Below are 20,485 nucleotides of genomic sequence, written 5' to 3'. Positions count from 1 at the left end.
TAGAGAACTTTTGTCTGGGAAGGTATTAAAAGGCCAGAGAGAAGAAATAAAGTGGTGGCTTGGGGGGCTCAGCCCATCCATCCAAATGTATATGCATATGTCTGTCTGTCTGCATGTAAGTGTGCAAAAACACTTGTGGTGCTGATGAGACAGGCTGTCGGGCCCAACCAGAGTGTGTGTGTGTGTGTGTGTGTGTGTGTGTGTGTGTGTGTGTGAGAGTGTGAGCATGAGTGTGAGTGTATGTGTATGTATGAGGGTGTGTGTGTATATGAGGGTGAGTGTGTAAGTATGTGTGTGTCTGAGTGTGAGTTTAAGTGTGAGTGTATGTGTGTGTATGAGGGTAAATGTGTGTCTGAGTATATGTGTGTATAAGTGTGAGTGTATGTTTATGCATATTATCTATGTAAATGACTTTAATTCTTTTCCTTTATTTTCTCTCTGGTTCAGGAAGAGTTAATGAGCTCCAACCCTCTCCCCTTGGCAGTGAGGGGCTCTGAGAAAGAGCACTAGCAATTAAGTCTTTTTTCCTCTCAATTCCCTGCCACTACTAGCAAGTTTATTATCAGAAACCAGCAGCGTTTGGTCTTAGACTAGAGAAGAGTTTAGAAAGGTAAATATTACTGAAGGTTTTAACTTTTGCCCTCACAAAACCAAGTTTTGTCCCTGCAAACCCAAGGCCAACCACCGAGACCTGCTCAGCTTCGGAGTGCCGGGGCAGGTTCCTGGTGGGAGGCAAGATGGTGGCTGTGTAGAAACTGTCCTTGACTGCCTCACTGTCCCTGTGTGTCAACTCCTGTTTTGTTTTTGTTTTGTCTGTTGCTGACTGTCTAATGTGAAGGAAGAGCTACGTGTCTCAGTATCAGTGTACCCAGCACTCTCAGTAGACCAGGCTGCTCTCATCTCTTGGCCAGGAAGCCAGGAGGCCGGGGACCTTTCTGGGCTCTCCTCCAAAAGCCTCCGTCACTGGATACCTCGAGATGCCCACTTGCCAAACTCTCTGGTCTGGTGCTGAAGACCCCTATGTCTTGAGTTCAGAAACATCCTCGGAAACCCTGAACGACTTCTCAAGTCTTGTGGAAGCTCACAGGGCTCAACTCAGAGAGACCTGGGTGGGTGGATCAGATGGAAAAACAACAGTGGGCAGGGAGAGCTCCTCTTACCCTGCCTTGGGGAAGCCGCAACACAGGCGCCTCAGAATAGAACCTCTGGGGACTCTACAGGCTGCGTCTGCCTCCGCTTTACAACTCACTGGGGCAGGGGCTGTGATGCTCATTATACAAGGAAGCAGCTCAAAGACCAGAGCGAAGGTTAATACTGTCACCTCAGCAGGATCTATGTCACCCAGGAGACACCCCTGAGGGTCTGTATATACGGGAGTTTCTACATTGGGTTAAGGTAGGAGGGTCCACCCTACGCAGTACCATCCCATGGGCTGGTGTCCCAGGCAGAGTAAAAGGGAGACAGCAAGCTGGGCACCAGCATTCATGACACAGTGCAAGTGGCTCCCTCATTCTCCTGCCACCACACCTCTTCAAGGTGGGCCTTACCTTCAAACTATGAACTGAAATACACGCGCCCTTCCTCAAGTCATTTCTGTCACAGAAACAAGAGAACTAACTCACATAGCAGATGGCCAAGGGCACTCCTTCTGCCCCAGAAGGCTCTACGGTTTGGGCCCCTCTTGTGTCTCCCGCAGACCTTCCAAAGGCAGGAGGCTGGTTCATCTTTCAAATGGATGTCCCCAGATCCACCCCAAGGCCATTGCTATCGTTTAAGATGGCCACCTCCTTGTAGGGAGGGCAGTGAAACAGACATGCAGAGAAGTTTTAACAGTGACACTTCCTGGTACTGGCTCAGTCCCACTTCTGCCTCCCAGCCTTGTCTCGTCACCGCCTGTCACTGACCGGTACCTGTTCTGGTCTAAAGTACTAAGGTTGAGGGTGGGTCTGGCGTCTGTTCGGGCCCCACAGACTGAGCCCTACAACCCTCTGAGAGCAGCTGCTGTGCACACGGCCCTGTTCTGAGAGGGGCTTGCTGGACATGGCCCCTGAGTTTATCTGACTCTTCTCTGTGGCCGGGAAAGGATGCAGTGACCTCACGATGACAGCGCAGCTCTGACAACTGTGGACGCGCCCCTTCGGTTACATGTAACAGGCAGCGTCAGGAGGTGTTCATGCCAGGGACTACAGCGGTAACCAGGCAGACACAGCGTGGATCCAGCCAGCAGTCATCCTCGTAAACACACTATATCTCACACTTCCCTGTGCAAAAGCTGATGTGGCGGATGCTGGATACAGAAAGCCTCTGAGCTGCTTCCCAGCCATACTCGGGGGCTGCTCTCGCCTGTGAGCACCACCATGCACGACCAGAGCTAAGAGGGACCAGGGTGGGTGCAGCAGGTCAAGGTCTCCAGAGCCAAGCAAAAGGATCTTCACCCTGATCTCCTAAGTCCTGGGCTCAGATTCATAATGAGACAGGCAAAGGAAGGGCTTATATAGACACTTGTGTGGCACTAGGTAGCAGCTACCTGAGATGTTGGAGCAATGGTGCTGTCCCCTCACCCTTCACCAGCATAACATAGGACGCCACAGGGAAGAAATGTAAACTCACAATGCACTGAACCTAATGAGAGTGTCTGAGCTCCCAGGAAGCAGGGGCCTGATGGTGTTAGGAAGCTGATGCGACAATTTTCCCGCTCTAAGGAGGCCCTTCCAGCACTCAAAGAGCTTGGAATTAGTGGGGCAGAGATGGTTGTCTCCATTTGAGCTGTAAGGAAAGTGGGCCCAGAAAGGTTAAGTGACTCACTCTAGGTCACAATGCCTTTAAACCAGCGCTGTGTGAAACCACAGAGTCCCCTGCTTTCTAGCCACTCACTCCGACCCCCTCTGGCTGATTGCCAGTGGTATACGTCATCCGCCAGGTGCCGTGGGCAGCTCCGGTTATCAACCTGATACACCTGGGAAGAGGGAGCCTCCACTAAGGAACCGGCTCCAACAGACTGGCCGGTGGGCACCTGTGGGGGCATTTTCTTGATTGCTAATTGATGCATGAGGCCCAGCCCACTGTGGGCGGTGCCATCCATGAGGCCCAGCCCACTGTGGGTGGTGCCATCCATGAGGCATGCCACTGAGCTGAAGGGGAAACATAGGAAAGCAATGGGCTCACAGACCCGGAATATAAGAACCAGCTTTCCTTCCGACCGTGGGACAGTCTGAGCATTAAAATGAGTAATGGCATGAATTACGCACCAAGTCCAGCAGTCGTGAGCCAGTACTGAGAGCACAAAAAGTAAGAAGAGAAGAGCAGAGAGATGGGGGTTGGGGGTATGAACATCTGATTGTCAGAAAAAAAAAGCCACCTAGGAAATACAGAATAAAAGAAACGAGAAGAATCTCTATTTCATAACCACAATAGGTTTCAAGGCCATCCTCAGCTCTTTAAGAGTCTGGGGATAACCTGGGCTGCATGAGGCTGTCCCAAACAAAAAAGAATAATAAGTAAAATAAAAACCCAAACCCCTAACCCTTGTTCACCACAACCACCATGGCCTCGGGCACTCTCGGTAGGATCACCCTGGGAGACTGGAGACAGTGGGTGGAAGGCTGCCTCGGGGGTGGGGGTGGGGGTGCGGATGCCACTGCAGCTCAACAGGGATATGACAAGCCCATGCCAGGTGCAGACCAACAGTCTACACCACCCCTGCCTCGCCTGGAGATTGTAGCAAGGCCTGGATCTCCTGTGGTGAGGAGCAGCCCTGACCAAAGAACAGGCAATAGCCTGAAAGCTTGCACGGGCAATTTAAAGCATGAGTGTCTCGAAAGACTTGAAAACAACCAAACCCGAGAGCCCCTCAAGATGAGACAGGTCCAGGCAGACCTGACAGACACGCCAACCTAAGGTACTGAAACGGATCCCGAATCGAGAAGGAAACCCAAAGTCATCAGCAACGTTACCAAGTTAACTCTGAAGACTTGAAAATGGGGTTCCTAACAGCCAAAACTAGAGACGACTCTGTACACAGAAACTGTGTGTGTGTGTGTGTGTGTGTGTGTGTGTGTGTGTGTGTGTGTTAATCAAGTAACTGAGGTAAAACGTTAGCAACTCGTGGATCTAGGTAAAAGCAACTACTGTTCTGGTCTGACTTCTCCAGATGTTTAACGAGCTTCTGTAAGTAGGAAAAGATCCTGTTAGTCCTTGGAAAGCTTGAAGACCCACCACGTCCAACCCCTGGTGCCTGCCGCTGGCTCAGGGGCACTCACCGGTCAGGTATTCCAGTACGGCAGCCATGTACACAGGCGCCCCCACTCCGATCCGATACTTAGGGTGGCCTTTCTTGATGTACCGCAGCATCCGTCCCACGGGGAAGATGACCCCGGCCTTGGCTGACCGGGAGGTCTTGGTGGATTTCTTCTTCCCACCACGGCTCGACATGGCGACGGCCCCAGAAACAGATCAGCAAGCTCACTGTGAAGGCAGGACACACAGTCAGGGTCACTGGAGACGGCTCGCTACCCAGGTACACTACGGTCTTTTCATAGGAACAGATGACACGCAAAGCAGGCAGCTGTTGAGCCTGCTGGGCCTGCCGTCTGGCCCTTGCAAAGAAAACACATCGTCGCACAGTTTATCCCGTGACATCGATTTTATTGGTCGGTTCCATTTAAATGTTATACTGACAATGACTGATCTTAGGTGTCTTGCTTATATGCCTCACGGTGTAAAACTAATAAAGTAGGTTTTGAAAAATTTAAGCCTGCAATGCTAATATTAAACAGTCATAAAAACTATTGGACTTAGCATAATTTTTGATTGTTGCATCATTAATTCAACAACTTAATTATTATTGCCAGCACATTGGGTCCTGATCTAACAGATAACATAGTTCAATAAGTAATTTTTCCATAAAAATTTTATTATAAATTTTATTATTACATTATACCTCTTTAATGATTTCATCTTTCTGCACTTGAGGCTGGAATAATAAATCTGTAGTAAAATGGGAAGAAAGCTATGGCCTCCACCTAAAACAGGACATACAGCCAAGAGGCTGGGTTCTTACACTAGGACCCTGACCAGTGACGGGCAAGAGCCAGATGTCACAGGCTGGTATCTTGTCCCTTTCAGCAGGAACGGCTTGTGATCAGCCCCTTTGCAGATGCACAGACCAGCTGTCCCCCAGAAGACCTGCTAGTGTGTTTGCTGCCTCTGTGGACGGCAGCGTTTGCCAGAAGCTGCAAGGACCGGGACCTGGCAAGTCCTGTACATGCTTGCCTTGGTACATCCCTTCTGTTTCCTTCTCTGACAGTCTCCATAACAAAGAGCTAGTGATGGGCAAAGCCCAATCACCACTGTTGCCGTGGATGGGGAATTATCAGGAAGCACAGCAGAGAATTTTTGGGACTGGGCCTGAAAATGGGCACACCACTGCTGTTCCTGATCCATCAGTCAGAATTTAGCCACACATCTGCACGTAATTACTAGAGAGCTTGGGAACGTGCACTCTAGCCATCTGCTCCAGGGGTTGTGCTGGGGCATGTGACGAGCCAGTTCAAAAGCTAACCTCGAACCCATGGTCTGACTGGTAAGCACAGTATAACTGTCCTACACGCAGCCTCATCTGAGGGGAGGACAGTTCTCCATCCTGGACAAGGTGACTTCCAAGCAAGCACTCAGCCTCTTGTCAGGGCACCGCTGACAAGCTATACTACTTAGCCAGAGAAGTATGTCTGTCCTTGCTGGGTTCATCGTCCAGGAGGGCATCATAGTCTGTTACCCAAAAGGATATGCGCCCTGAGGGTCCCAGACACTCCAAAGGTGCAAAGACTGTACCTAGTTACCACTGCGTGCTGGCCACCCTTTGCTGTCAGCAGCCTAGGACAGGAAGATCCACCCACTCTAGCCAGGTGATCTCTGAGTCACACCCCTGTGCTGTGCGTTAATTGTGGTTTCCGTGTCTGAGGCTTCCTGAAGCATTCCATCCAGGTGTTCAGAGGTCAGAAACTTAATCTGACTAAGTGTTCAGACGTGGTGCCTTTGGCAAATGATCAGGATTAGGCAGAGTCAAAGATGGAGTCTCCATGATTGAACTGTGGTGGCTTTAAAGGAGAAAAGGGTTTTGAGATAGACAGACAGACACACACACACACACACGCACACACGCACGCACGCAATCCCTGTACCATGCCTTGTGATGTTCTACACCACCTCAGGACTCTAACAGGCATGTGGCCCCTTAACCTTTTATCTCCACAAGCCCTTTTGTAAATAGCCTGCCTTAGCTATCTCACCATGGTTCCAGGACATATGATCTCACTAGGAGGCTCCTTCCTCTGTGCACTGAGCACAGCAGCACGAACGGCGCGTGCTGGAGAAACAGGGTAGGAGAAGAGGCATTCTCCAACCGCAAGCTGCCTGAGGAGCAAGGTGCGGCTGCAGAGTGCAGTTTGTCCTCAGGGCACAGACGGAGCCAGAAAGCTGCTGCTGAGGACTCCATCAGAGGGGTGGACAAGACGAGCGGTCCCGTAGAGTGCTGCAGAGAGTGCTCCTCAAGGGAGAGCTGTAGGGATGTGCCACAGGCCCACCACTCCTGGATCACCTCCCTCCCAAACCACCCTTAGCCCCGCAGCTCCCTGGACTCATGCACCTTTCCCAGACCTACACTCCCACCTCGTGTGCCTGTGAACTCTGTGGCTGACGCAAGCCCATCTAGGAGCTCCCCATGATGGAATCTGCTACGGCTGGGCTTTCTGTCCCTACGGACATCCTGGCTAGGTCAGTTCTCATGAACAAAGTTCTGATGACCCCAATCTTCTTATTCCCAGCAATTGGAGCTTCTCTCCAGACTGACTGACTTAGTTATTCCTGATACAGCTCCAGGGACCCAGCAATAAATAAATAAACAAATAAATAAATAAATCATTATATAATAATTTCCCTCTGCCAGCTCCCCCTCTCTAATGCATTATACACGTTGATCCTTTTCAATTCTATGTTCTCTTCAAATGCTTTTCCAATCCTCCCTCCCAACCTGTTCACCAGTCTAGATTTGCATGCATTTGCCCTCAACACTCGCTACACTGTATCACTGACACCTGTTTTCTTAGGGTCTCTGGCATCCCAAACCAATTTACTCTGTTCACCACTGTAACCTTACTTGCTATTTTGTGGTTGTTTGGTTGCCATTACAATAAATGTTCTCCCATCAGCGGAGAACAGAGCTGCACATCCAAAGGCCGAGGACTCATAGCAGTGGTTTGTCTGGAACCTTCTCTGGGATTATTTTATAACACCCATTTGTGAAGACCCATCTTTCAAATTGCTGTGAAAGCTGAGACCATCAAAAGTCAGGGAGATTGTTCCCAGGAGGAGTTCCCGGGAAGAAAAGGACCTGACCACTGAGATACAAGTCACATGAAGGATTATGGCTGTGACCATCGTTGATCCTGTTTACCTTTCCTCTCGGCACTGTCTGGTCTGAGTAATTCCAGCCAGAGGAAACATGATCTTCTTCACACCTGGACACTGACCCACGGACGCTAGAGCAGAGACAGCCTTTATCAGGGGTGACCAACATTTTCACCAGTACAATGTGTTGGGCTACATCCATAGCTACCCTAGGCTTGCAGGTTGTAGGCTGTACGTGTAACCAGTCTGGGCGCTCAAACCACAAGAACGATCAATTCTGAAGTCTTCACTAGCTAGCTAAGCTACAGAGTTATGCAGACTGATTCTGAATGAAGTTATTGGCTAGGACTCCTAGGGAGCTGTACTCAGAGAACCTGTATGTGTGGAGGAATCTCATCTATAAGTGTCCGAAACACTGCCAATGAGGCCCACCGGCTCCATTCCCTGCAGCCGAATAAATGCTTGTATCCACATGCATGCCACCTTCTGGTCAACTCTGACCATAAAGGCAAGGCAGAGGCAGTCCATCCTGCAGGGGAGGACGGTGATCCTGTCTGCGGCAATCTCCATCTACTCCTTCCTGCTGTTATTCCTGGCACTGCTATGTCCCCAGAGGCGTGTGGCTACACTACACAAGCCAAGCTGTGCTGCGACTGGCCCAGAACAGAGACCAGTCCTCTCCGTCCAACAAACACTAAATCACAGAGCGAGGTGTCTGCAAACAGAAGAGATCCGAGTACACGGACCATGGCCCGTTTCTAGTGGTAGGAAAAGCAAACCCCAGCTTGTAGCTGGGGCCTGAAACTTCGCCGGTCGATACGCGCACTACACCACCGTGCTTTCTGGGCTGTACGAAGGGACCAGTCCTGCATTAAAAGGGCAACACTGCCACTTAACTCCTCTCCCTGCTTGTGCTGTGACAGCTCCTTTTTTAAAAAGCCATCAGGAGGAAATGTGACCGTAAGGAGCCCAGTCAGACCAAGTATCTGGAAGCTTCCAGGTATTTGCTACACGGGGATCCCAACTAAGGGTAAGAGATGGCCTAGCCACTGCTCTCCTCTCTTACTCTTACTTTGGGGTGTTCCTGGCTGCTCTTAGATCAGCTGTGGTTCTGATGGGATTCCGTGGAGTTTCCCCTGTCCTCGTCTGACCCTAGATTCTAGCTTCACCTCACTGGTTAGCTTGTACAACTGGCACACATGGTTTCTCAGGCCTTGGTCGCTTGCCCCCACCTGTCCTCCTATGCCCAACAAACTCGCCTCTTGACCTCGCCAAGCCACATAGGACTCGACCCCACTAACACAACTGTCCTTCCTCTACCGACCTACAGTCAGTTCTCCAGGGCAGGGCCTGGGCATTTCTTGCTCATGACTATTTCCTAACCCAGAACAGATTTTTGGGACATACGAGTGACTGCAAGCATCAACCAGGCAGGGTTGCTCTTAGCAAGCAAGTTATAGGACTCTTTGGAGTCCTCAATTAGGAGCCCCTGCTCCTAAGCCTACAGAACAGGGATGGGGGCATTAGCAGGTAAGGGTCCAAGTCACCCCCACTCTTTCCCATTTTATGTTCCTAGAATGGGCTCCGAAAAGCCCATCAGGAACCAAAGGCTACTGCAAATCCTGAACACCACATACAGACTAGTAGTTTCTCTCTTCAAATAGACCTTTCATCGACTAGGGGACACCATCAGCTCCAAGCATGTCCCCATGGGAGGGAAGAATGGCTTTCCAGATCCTGAGGAAGGTGGCAGAGTGAACTGTATCACTCCCTAAAGTTAGTCCACATGGTAGAAAGTAAGCCAGTGAGGAAGTTCTTACATGTGAATTTCCGGACCGTTCTCAGTAGACAGTGTGGGCTCTCCCTGCCTCACCATAAATCAGTACCTGCTATAAACAATGTCCACCCACCTCTCCCCAATACCTTCTTTACCTAGGGATCAACATGAACAGTCAACCAATGAAAACGACCTAGCTCATAGCAAAATGAGAAAGGGGGAAAGTCTAAAGTCTCGGGGGATTCCTTATCCTTAAGAGGAAAAAAACCCCACAAATTGAAAAGGTTGATCTAGTCAGAGAGGGTGGTGTGTGTGTGTGTGTGTGTGTGTGTGTGTGTGTGTGTGTGCTGAGTTACTTTGGCTCAATTGGTCAATTGTGGACAAGCTGTATTAAGTGCAGTAGCAGGTACAAGGCGTCTATTTCCGTGTTAATGGTAACTGTGACTGTACACCTAAAGGTTAACCTACAGGTAACAAGAAGTTTAGTGGGGTTAAGACTCGAGTCTTCCACTCCAGCACAAACTGTTCAAAACTGGGACTCCCTGGTGCAAAGTCTACAAACAAAACACTTCCTCTCTTTTAACAGTAAAACCTCAAACCACAGAGGTGTCAGCACTGAGGGAAACTGAGCAGGAGAACTCCCCTAATTGTCTATTCTTCTAAGCTGTTTTACTGGATCATTAAAAAATCTTACAAAGACTTCATAATGACTGTAACTGTTGGAGCCAAGGTCTGTCTCGGCGGCTTGTTCAAAAGTTACTCTTTGAAACCTAGAAAACAACTTTCCCCTACATATCTGCTAAGACTCTTTCAAGCAATCTTCTGCCCGGCCGTAAGTTACCGGCGGTCTCTGCAGGAGTGGGAGCGGGGCTCAGCATCTCGCACACCTGTTGTCAGGTGATACCGCCAGCAGCATCCCGCGCCTCCCGTCTCTACACACCCCACCCCCAGAGACTCTCTTCTCAGCTGTCCCTCTGCGCGCGGGGAGCCTACGGCCTTCCGGAGTCACCTTAAAAATAACACCTCCCCAGCACAAAGCAAACAAAAGGCGAGCGAGAGCAGCGGGGCTTCCATGGCTCCTCTCCAGCCCGCCCGGGCCTGCGATTCCGTCCGCGAGTGGTCCCCAGGCCTCGCCTGCTCAGGCCTCGCGGCGGGTGCCCCACCAGCCGGCCTCACAACGGCCCGTGGCTCGCGCCCCACTTTATTGTGCCCGGGAGGGCACGCGCGGGCCAGCGGCGCACGAGCAAGTAAACTCTGAGCACAGCGGCTCCGGCCCGGGCGGACGGACCGGTCTCGGCCTCCGGGCCTCGGTGCCCTAGGACCGGCGCCAACCCTGGCTCTACCGCCCGGAGAGAGGGGGGAGACCCCATCAGCCCCTTTCCCACAAAGCGCCCCGGCGGGGGCAGGGGTGCGTCTCCGAGAGAAGTTGGTTTCCGGGTTTGCTTTCGGAACAAAACCACCGGGACCCGCGCGCTGCCCCGGCAGGGCCTTGGCGGACCCCGGGCAGCCCGAGGCCCGAGGGTAACCGCCCGAGCTTCCCCGGCTCTAGGCAGAGCCCAGCGCGCGGCGGCCGTAGGGCGCGGGGGGCCCGGACCGTGCGGACCCGCAGCTTGCGGCTCCGAGGCCCGCGCGGTACTTACCGGGCGGCTGCACGGTGAGGGGCCCGAGCCCGGTCGGCCTCTTGCGCCGGTCCGCTCCGCACTCCTGCCTGCCCGCCCACGCCTCCTCGCTTCCCGCCCGCGCGTCCCGCGCTCGCGCCCTCCGCCCGGCTCCGCTGGAACCAGTGAACTGGAACCACTCGCGGCGGCCCCGGGATTCCCACAATGCACAGCGCGCCGCTCGTCACATCCCTTCCCGGCCTCGCGCGTCCGGCCACCCCTCCCGCGCCACTCGGCGCCCTGGCCTTGACCCCGGCCTGCGCCGGGCCGCGGACGCCAACGGCGCCAGCCTCGGTTGCACCCAGGCCTTGCCGCCTGCCCTCTGCCCACCAGACATCGGTCTGCGCGCGGGAGCTGCAGGGGTCGGGCCTCAGGAAGATGCTTGTTCAGAGCGCGGCTCGGCAAGCATGTGCAGTGAGCACCTACTGTGTGTCTTGTGTCGCCTCATCACCAGTGGCGTTGTCCACAAAGAGGGAGGGCACAGTTGCTGTTACCAGAGATCTCTTCCTCCAAAGTCAGCACAAACTCCGCGCCTCAAGCCGGCCCCCTGTCTTTAAATACAAGCATTATTCAAGCAGCTGTGTGCCCCAAGATCAGCTGCTGCATCTCAACTCCCTTGATCAGTGGGATTCTTCAGAACTGGCCTCAAAGTCTGGGTTTGCTTTGCTCGTGGAATCGGCTAGCTTCCTCCACCAAGCAAATGTTTGATGACTACTGGCTCCAAGTGGAGAGCTACTGAATTTAAGCAGTGCTTATTTTTACATATTAACGTGGGGGGTTGTCAGCCAGAGAAAGGCAGCAAAGTCCATCCACAAAACCAAAGACTCTCCTCCAGACCCAGGCTGCACTAGAATAGCAGCAGGTTTTGGGGGTTTGTGACCTTAACAGCTGAGCCGTCTCCCCAGCCCTTGTGCATTTTAAAGACACGAAAGGCACTGTCTAAAGCCCCTCGCCCATGCATTCGTTATTTCAAGGAAATACCTAGGACATTCTGCACACCGTGCAGAAATCTGGGTGTAGTTGTGGAATGGTAAACAGAATAGGCAAAACCCCCTGCTTTCCTGGAGCTTACAGTGGTGGGAAAAGAAAGGCAAGAGACAAAGGAGTCATGCATTACAGGGTATAAATTCTGGGAGGAAATTGGGTCGGAAGAAATAATAGGAAAGGTAAGCAGGGGTGTGTTTAAGAGGTAGCCTTGAGGCTGGAGAGATGGCTCAGGGTTTAATGGCACTTCAGGCTCTCGCAGAGGACCAGGATTCTGTTCCCAGCATTCATGTGATCCTCATCACTCCACTCCGGGGAATCCAATGCTCTCTTCTGACGTCCATGAGTACTGGGTACCTCGTGGTGCACAGACAGACACACACGCAGGCAAAATACTCAAAACACATAGAATGAAATAAGTCAGTCTGACTTTTTAAAAAGAGATGGGTTCAGCAAGAAACATTTGAGCAAAGGCCTAAAGGAGTAGAGGGAGTAAGCAAGCCATGGGGTTACTGAGGAGGAGTGTTCCCAAGTGTGAAATTCTGAGATAGCAGCATGTCGAAAAGTATTATGGGCTGGAGTATGAAAGCAAGAGTCCAGAAAATGGAAGGGAGACAGCCAGGCTTCCTGTCACTGTAATAACTTAAAGGAGCAATTTAAAGGGGGAATGACTTTATTCTGACTATCAACCCACCGCGCATGGCTCCAGTGACCAGGGCCTATTGGAAAACAGGCTGTGGCAGAGTGCATGACAGAGGCTACTCACCTCAGGGCAGACAGGAAGCTAAGAGGGAGCCAGGGCAATATACACTCCAAAGCCCTCTGCAACCTAATTCCTCCCACTAGGACTCACACCCTAAAGTTTCCAACATGTCCTCACGTAATAGAACCAGCTAAAGACCATGCCTTTAGTGAAATTGGGGTAAAGGTGGGCATTTCATTTTGGAGTCCTAATATCCGCCCGTGGGTCCTAAAGTTTCTGCTCATCTCAGTGCAAAAGGCAAGAGTTTCAGTGGCCTTGGTATTTCCAACAGTGTTCCAAAGTTCAAGTCTGAAACCTCGAGGCTCAAGGCAAACTCTTGTGAGCTCCTAGAGCAGTGGTTGGTTCTCTGCCTTCCTAATGCTGCCACCCTTTAATACAGTTCCTCGGGTGGTGACCCCACCCCCCAACCATAAAAACTGCAGTTTTTCTGCTACTGTGAATCAGCGTGAACAGCTGATATTCGGGATGGCTGATAAGCAAACCCTGTGAAAGGGTCATTTGACCCCTGAGGGAGTCATGTCCCACAGGTTCAGAAGCACTGCCTGGTAGAGTTAAAAAGCAATGTGCATACTTCTAACACCCAGTGGCTTAGGAGAAACACTCCCATTCTGAATGGGGAGGATGGGAGCATTGAAAGGAGGGATGAAACAAAGTAAGACCGGAACTCACCAGACTCCATGTCTGGAATCCTGGGATGTGGTTGGTGTCGAATGAGCTCGGAAAAAGCTTGTTTCTGTGACCTTGCTGGTTAAGTCCATGTGGCCTCTCTCTTAGGCTGGCTTCACCTCTCATCTTAGTGTTGATTCCATGACCCTAGGAAGTCTAGTATGCTTGGATCTTCATTCTTACTTGGGCTTCATCTTCCCACCCTGAGCAGGAGCTCTGACCTTTGTCACACATGTCTGACCGTCCATGTAGTTTTCTTTTGAAACTGGATAGGAGCATCCATGACCCCTCGACCCTTCCATTCTGCATTACTATAAAGCCTACATCAACGTCAAGGGCTGCTGAAAGCCCTAGGGCAACTGGCTGTGTTGGACTGCAGCTCCAGCAGCTTCTGAGTGCTTAGGCAGCTGAAACCAGTTAAACACTTGCCTAGGTGCCCTTTCTCGAGCAGGGAACCTCTTCCCTCACTCCTGCCAAGGGGAGGTCTTCCAAATGAGTTTATAAATTTCATACCCTGTGCCTGCGAAGCCTGGGGTCTGGCCAATGCCTGAGATCCCTTCAAAGTAACTTTTCTGTTGCCCCAATGCAAAGCTCGTGGCTTCTCTTGCTGGGGAGATGTCTTTAGTAGGCTCTGGTTTCTGTAGGAAACGTCTCTGTCAGCCTCTGATACTGACTTTTCTGACCAAACTTTTCTCAGATCTTTCTTGTTTTTTTCTCCAATTGCTCACTGTAAACCTGGCTAAAAGCATCGAGTGACAACCATGCCACACCAATCCTGCCTTGAATCCTCCTCCATCAGATTAGTTTATTTGTTCAAGCTCAGTCCCCTGTGTCTCAGGATACAGACCAAACGTCATGAACATGGCCTCAGTTTCCTATGAAGTCATTGTTCTCAGCTGAAAGCACACAGGCACAGTGCGCAGTGTCCACATCCATTTCCACTCTGGTCTTCTGTGCTCCTCCCAGAACCATCTATTAAATTCTGCTTACAGGGCTGGACGGTTGGCTCGGTGGTTTAGAGCACTTGCTGTTCTTTCGAAGGACCCGGGTTCAATTCCCAGCACCCACATGGAGACTCAGCACTTCCTCAAGCAGCAGGCATACATGTGGTGCCCAGACGTACATGCAGGCCAAGCACTCGTGTGAATGAAATAGAGCTCTAAAAGATTTAAATTCTGCTTCCAAAATTCTAGGACTTGTCAAGCCTACATGTTCAAACTCTTTATAATTCCTCTCATAGTTCAGGTGTAAAGACATCTAAACCACGTAACGCTTCTCATATACCACTTTCCACCTTGGTCGTTTCGTCGTCGTCATCATCATCATCATCATCATCACCACCACCACCATCATCATCACCACCACCACCATCACCACCATCATTATCACCATCATCATCACCATCATCACCATCACCACCATCACCATCATGATTATCACCATCATCATCATCACCATCACCATCATCATCATCACCATCATCATCATCACTAACTAACTGGAAAAAAAAAACAAATCAAAAGAGGAAAGATTTTATCCCAGCTCACAATCCCAGAGCATCACGGCAGGCGTGCATGGTGGCATCTCTCACATCGCAGTGCTTGTGATGCAGGAGGATATGTGCTCCTGCTGGCTTTCCCCTCCCAGCTTATGGTATGGTGCCATCCAGATTCATGGCATTCCTCGTTAATTAGTCCTCTTAAGGTTATACTTTACCCATCTGGATGCTTCTTAATCTATTCAAGCCATCAAGATACGCTGTCCCAGGAATGAGACAGGTAACAGGGGGACAGCTAGAGAGACAAAAGTGCTTTGAATTCCAAGACATGGTGCTCAAGGTGAAGGGGGAGGGAGTGTAAGGGAAGCCACAGGCTGACCTCTGAGTCCCTGAGCAGATAAAACTAGAGCCTGCGGTCCCCTTGTACCACCTTCAGCCCTGGGCCCCCAGTGTGCCATCCACACAGACTGCAGTAAGAATGTGATCACAAGCTTGTGCCAGTTAACACAACAAGCCTCCGTCCACCTCTGCCTTCACCTCCTGTTTAGATTCTTTCCAGGGACCTGCCCTCTTCCGCAGCTACCTCAGGGACACACACCGGCTGCTCCCATTGATTTTTAAAGACTGTGTCCCCCCCCCCAATTGCAAGATAAATGTGTGTTCATCGTGGAAACTAGAAGAATAAAAATGCTCAAAAAAAATCACCATTAGTTCTCCCTAGGAAAGAATGCTCTTCTTTGAGTAAGGAGCAGTCTGCTGAGTTACACAGGCTTCCTAAATCTGCTTCCTATTAAAAGTGTGTGATTTCCACGCCACTGCTCAGCACTTGCTTTTAAACTTAATGGTCCTTCATGAGCATTTTACCAGCGAGTTTTCCTATAACCACAGCTCTCAAACTATTTGGATTCAAAACCCCTTAAAACTCTTAAAAATTACTGACAACCCTGAAGAGTTCTTGTTGTGCGAATACATCTATTCTCTAGTGAGGTCTGAGGACGTAGCTCACTGACAGAGACCTCACTTAGAAAGTGTGTGGCCCAACATTCAAGCCCTTGCACTGCCTAGATAGACAGATAGATAGATAGATAGATAGATAGATAGATAGATAGATAGTAGATATAGATATATGTGTATATATACATACATGTATATATATACATATATCATTAGAAACTAAAACTGAGAAAAATATTCAATTAAGTGTTCATTGAAAAATGTTAGTGTTAGCATTTCCTGTAGGTTCCTTGCAACAGTTACCTAGCAGAAGCCAGGTACAGGTCTAGCTTGCTATTAAAGGACTGTTTGGTTGCTCGCATGTGCTCTCTCTCTCTCTCTCTCCCCCCATGGTTCCTGGCCAGCCTCTTCTCTTCATTCTCTCTCCTCTCTCTTTCTGCCCTTCTCTGTCCCCTTTCTTTCTCTGCCTCTACTCCCTTCTCATGTCCCAAATAAACTGCGTTTTATACTAGCCCCATCCTGTGGCTGCTAGCTCGGGAGAGGTGCCTCAGTATGGGCCTGCTGAGGCACCCCCTCCCCACTGCATTATGCAGCCTCATCACAAAACGAATCAGCTAGCACATGCACAACACAATCCTGTCCTGTCATGAAAACAATTCTATTAACCGAAAAGTTAGCAAGAAAAGCAACATTGTGTTGTGGTTTTGAACTCCTCTTGAACACCTGGTTTTCTAAAGGTAGAGTCTCATGTCTTCTGCATCAAATCATTTGCTATATGCAGATTTGATGAAGAGTAACCAGCTTTGTGTAGTGTGTACTTAGAATAAAAGATTTAAAGTCTTTTTAGATAATTGCAGATACTTTTTAATTCTACATTCAAATTCAACTTCTTTTGAAGCTTTATTTATTATTTTATGTGTATTTATGTGCCTGAGTGCATGTGTATGCACCACATCCATGGTACCCATGGAGGCCAGAGAAGGATACTAGAGTTCCTAGAACTGGAGTTACAGGCAGCCAAGAGCTGTCTAATGTGGGTGCTGGCAATCAAACCTGGGTCCTTCGGGGGAACAGCAAGTACTCTTAACCACTGAGCCATCTCAAGCTCTAAAAAGTAATAGTTTCTTACATGTCATCACAATGTTGAATCTGAAACCAGTGAGTCAACTTTTCACGTCAGGTATATTATAGTCCATTGGTCTTGAAAGGACCATTTAGCCATACAGGATTGGGTAATATCTATTCATGGTCACTTGGAAAATGCAGGTTCCTTGAATTATGCAGGACTTCCAGTGTAAGCAGGTCATTGCACAACACTGGTACTCTACCCCGTTTATATCATATCCACCATGTGTGGCTTTCTTTCTGTCACTTTGATAAATACCATAACCAACACAACTTGGGAAGGAAAGGGTTTATTTGGCTTAGACATCTGTCTTAGTTAGGGTTTTACTGATGCGAACAGACAGTACGACCAAGGCAACTCAATTGGGACTGGCCTACAGGTTCAGAAGTTCATTCCATTATCATCAAGGCAGCATGGTGCAGGGGGAGCTGAAAGTTCTACATCTTCTTCTGAAGGCTGCTAGCAGAATACTGACTTCCATGCAGTTAAGACAAGGGTCTTAAAGCCCAGCCCACAGTGAAACACCTATTCCAACAAGGCCACACCTCCAAATAGTGCCACTCCCTGGGCCAAGCAGATTCAGACCATGACAACATGTCTGTTACAGTCCCACACTGATGGAAATCAGGGCAGGAATTGAAGCAAACTCACAACTCACATTTAGTAACCTTTCTTACCCAGGGTCACCTTGCCCAAGGTTTTTCTCCATCATTTATTTAGCAGTTAACAAACTGCCCCAGAGACATGCTCACAGTCCAACTGACGGAGGCAATTCCTCAGTTGAGATTTCCGGCTTCCAGGTGACTCTTCCAGTCCAGCCGACAAAAGCTAGCCCCAGGCTTCTCATCCAAGGGTTTTGTTTTCTTTTGTTTCTTTCGCCCAGTACTTGGGAAGTTGTCAGATTCATAGTAGCAAACAAATGTTTCAAGTTTGTATCTTTTGCTTGAAAGCTCAACTACAATATTGGAGACAGTAAAATCACATAGGCTGTCCTTGAAATAACTGGTTCATTCTTTTCTGTTTCAAAACCGTTCACTACATCCACAGGCAGTGCGACTTTTGTGGGGTTTAAGCGTCTTTGCTTCACGGACAACCTCATCCAAGAAAATCCGCTCGGGAGGCAGAAGCAGATAGATCTCTGTTAGTTCCATGGCAGCCTGGTCTACCGAGCAAGTTTCAAGCTTGCTAGAGGTTCGTCTCAAAACAAAAGCAAACTACATTTGGTAAAAAGACAGATACATTGTTATGGCCAATTAACTCTTCCTCTTGGGGAATCCAGCCCAGAGCTAAGACTGGATAATCTGTTTCCTCAAGGAACAATGCTGAGGCCTGTGGGTCTTTAAGGTCCCACGAAATGTCATGATTCCCTTTAAAGACAGAAGCAAATGAAGGTTAGGTCCTTTTTTAATCAAAGAAAACAACTTAGCATATGATAGTAATTAATTTGCTTCATGACAGCATAAAGTATAATTGTTCCTTTTGTCCCCCAAAGGAGGAGGCTCACAAAGGCACAAGTGCCTATGTCCCACGAAAGCCCTGCAGAGCCCCCTGCCCATCAGTGCTCCAATTTGAAATGCGTTCCTCAGAAAAGGTCGGGATAGCAATGTTCGGTTAGTCCTTGGGTTGTCATCCAAGATTGTCAGGCAGCAAAAGCGCCCCATGTGTGTTTCTGAATTAGTCACATAGAATATTTTTTTAATCAGTCCCGAAGGGTCAAGATTAAATATAATCCTTTTCGCTGTGACATCAAGAGCACGTTGAGACTGGCTCATTCCCCTGTGAGGACTGGGAAAATAGAGACTCATCAGTAGATGACTGCTGGTGTGTGCTCACAACACACTTTTGCTGATTTGTTCAAAGATCAACAGTGAGAAGTCAAACCATGTCTTAGTGCCACTGTGAGAAATGTTCTGAGTCTTCAGAGACCAGGAAAGGCTCATCTTGGAGTTGGGGGAGGTGGGGAGGAGGGATCACAGACTACCCAGGGGATGACACAGAGACAGGACTTGACAGGTTTACTTAACAGTTCATTGCAGTGCTCCTCTCTCTCCTCCTGGTCTGCCTCAGTTTGACCCTCATATCTACAAAGGTTTGACCATTTTAAGGGTGCAGGAAGTGCTGAGGACACCCGAATGCTTAACCCCAACTCCTGACTTCTCTCCTGAGTCATTTGATCGCCTGGGCTAGAAGTCTTTCAGAAGTGGGGTCTCCGGCCTTGTGACTCTGCTTCTGAACCGTATTCCCAGTGCTCAGGTGTGCAGGAAGCAAATCTTTGAGATAATGCCCCACATCTTTGTAGTAGTAAACAATCCTCTTCTCTTGGGCTCTGTGTGGACCGCAAGGGGTGGATCTCCAGGATACCAGAAAGAAGTGCTTGGGGAGAGTGGGTGGGGCCACCAGGAGAAGGGCTTGGTCTTTCTCCTCCAGTTCTTCCCCTCCTCCTTACACGCACTTGCCCCATTCCCAGGGAACCTTCACCTTCACTGAGTCTCCTACTTTGATCCTGCAAATCCCCTCTACACCTGACACCTTCCCAGGTTTTCTAAGACTCCACTCCTTCTGTTTGTAAGCAATGAAGACAGAGTTTTAGGGAAAGTGGGTGAATGTTTACCCTTGACGAAGAATAACAAAGAAGCCAGGAGGCTGCCTGGGGTGTCTCTGGGATGGAGGAGGGACTGTATTACCACATCTTTTGTTGCTTTCTAGATTGAAGTGGGGGGTTTGCCGCTGAGGTTAGAGCTAGGCTGAAAGCAGTCTTGATTCTGCTTCAGAACAGCTGTACTTAGAATCTACTTAGGTCCACAGAGAGTTGGGATGGAGTGGGGGCTCCTTTCATGATGTTCGTTCATCAAACAAACAAGCAAAACAAAACAAAACAAAACAACAACACAACAAGCTTTGTTGCTGTTCGCCGTGAGATACAGAAGCTTGGCACGTCAGAATAAAGCAAGCTAAGCTAATGCTTCTTCAGGTCAATTCCTCCCCTCTCTCTCCCTCTTCTCTTTTCCTCTTTTTACCTCCCTTTCCTCTTACACACACACACATATGGAGGCATGCAAATGCACACACATTTTCACAGGAGTCCACGTTTGTCATCATATAAATTTAGAAACATCGGCTGGGGATTTAGCTCAGTGGTAGAGCGCTTACCTAGGAAGCACAAGGCCCTGGGTTCGGTCCCCAGCTCCGAAAAAAGAACCAAAAAAAAAAAAAAAAAAAAGAGAGAGAAATAAATTTAGAAACATCAAAACGTCTATCTTCCAGGGGAACGGGGATGGCAATCAGGTGTGGGGAGAGGGGTGGGAGAGGTATGGGGGTGAGAATGGAATTCAGTGTGTGTGTGTGGGGGGTCATCTCTGGTGACTAGATGGAGGCCCAGGAGAGGATATGGGGAGTCTATGAGGATAACACTAGCTGAGATTGCTACAAAGTGGGTATGGAGACTGAAGTGGCCACTTCCTGTAGCCAAGCTGGACTTCCAGAGAGGAAGACATCAATCCACCCACAAAATCTTCAACCCAAAATCTGTGTTGCCTACAAGATGTGCAGGGATAAAGAAGGAGCAGAGACTGAGGGAATGACCAGCCAATGATTGGCCCAACTCGAGAGCCATCCCATATGAGAGAGCCGACCTCAGACACTATTAATGACACTC

The 20,485-nt window shown here is 49.5% G+C and overlaps 1 protein-coding gene across 14 annotated transcripts in view; it reads right to left on the bottom strand.

The window, feature by feature from the left end:
* Macroh2a1 (macroH2A.1 histone) overlaps positions 1–11,001 on the bottom strand; it is a 61,583-nt gene extending 50,582 nt beyond the window's left edge. For 13 of the 14 annotated variants that reach the window (XR_015640741.1, XR_015640742.1, XR_015640739.1 and 10 more), the window contains exons 1-2: positions 10,822–11,001; positions 4,260–4,464 (exon numbers count right to left, since the gene is read on the bottom strand). Coding sequence is in view for 5 of the 14 variants with exons in the window: in XM_087590339.1 (XP_087446465.1) it covers positions 4,260–4,431 (172 nt within the window). In the remaining 9 variants the exon portion in view is untranslated. 14 annotated transcript variants of the gene reach the window in all.
* Positions 11,002–20,485: the final 9,484 nt, after the last annotated feature.

Source organism: Rattus norvegicus, chromosome 17, assembly GCF_021556685.1.
Source record: "Rattus norvegicus strain SHRSP/BbbUtx chromosome 17, alternate assembly SHRSP_T2T, whole genome shotgun sequence".
NCBI classification, from domain to species: Eukaryota; Metazoa; Chordata; class Mammalia; order Rodentia; family Muridae; genus Rattus; species Rattus norvegicus.
This window is presented reverse-complemented; position numbering and strand designations above follow the sequence as displayed.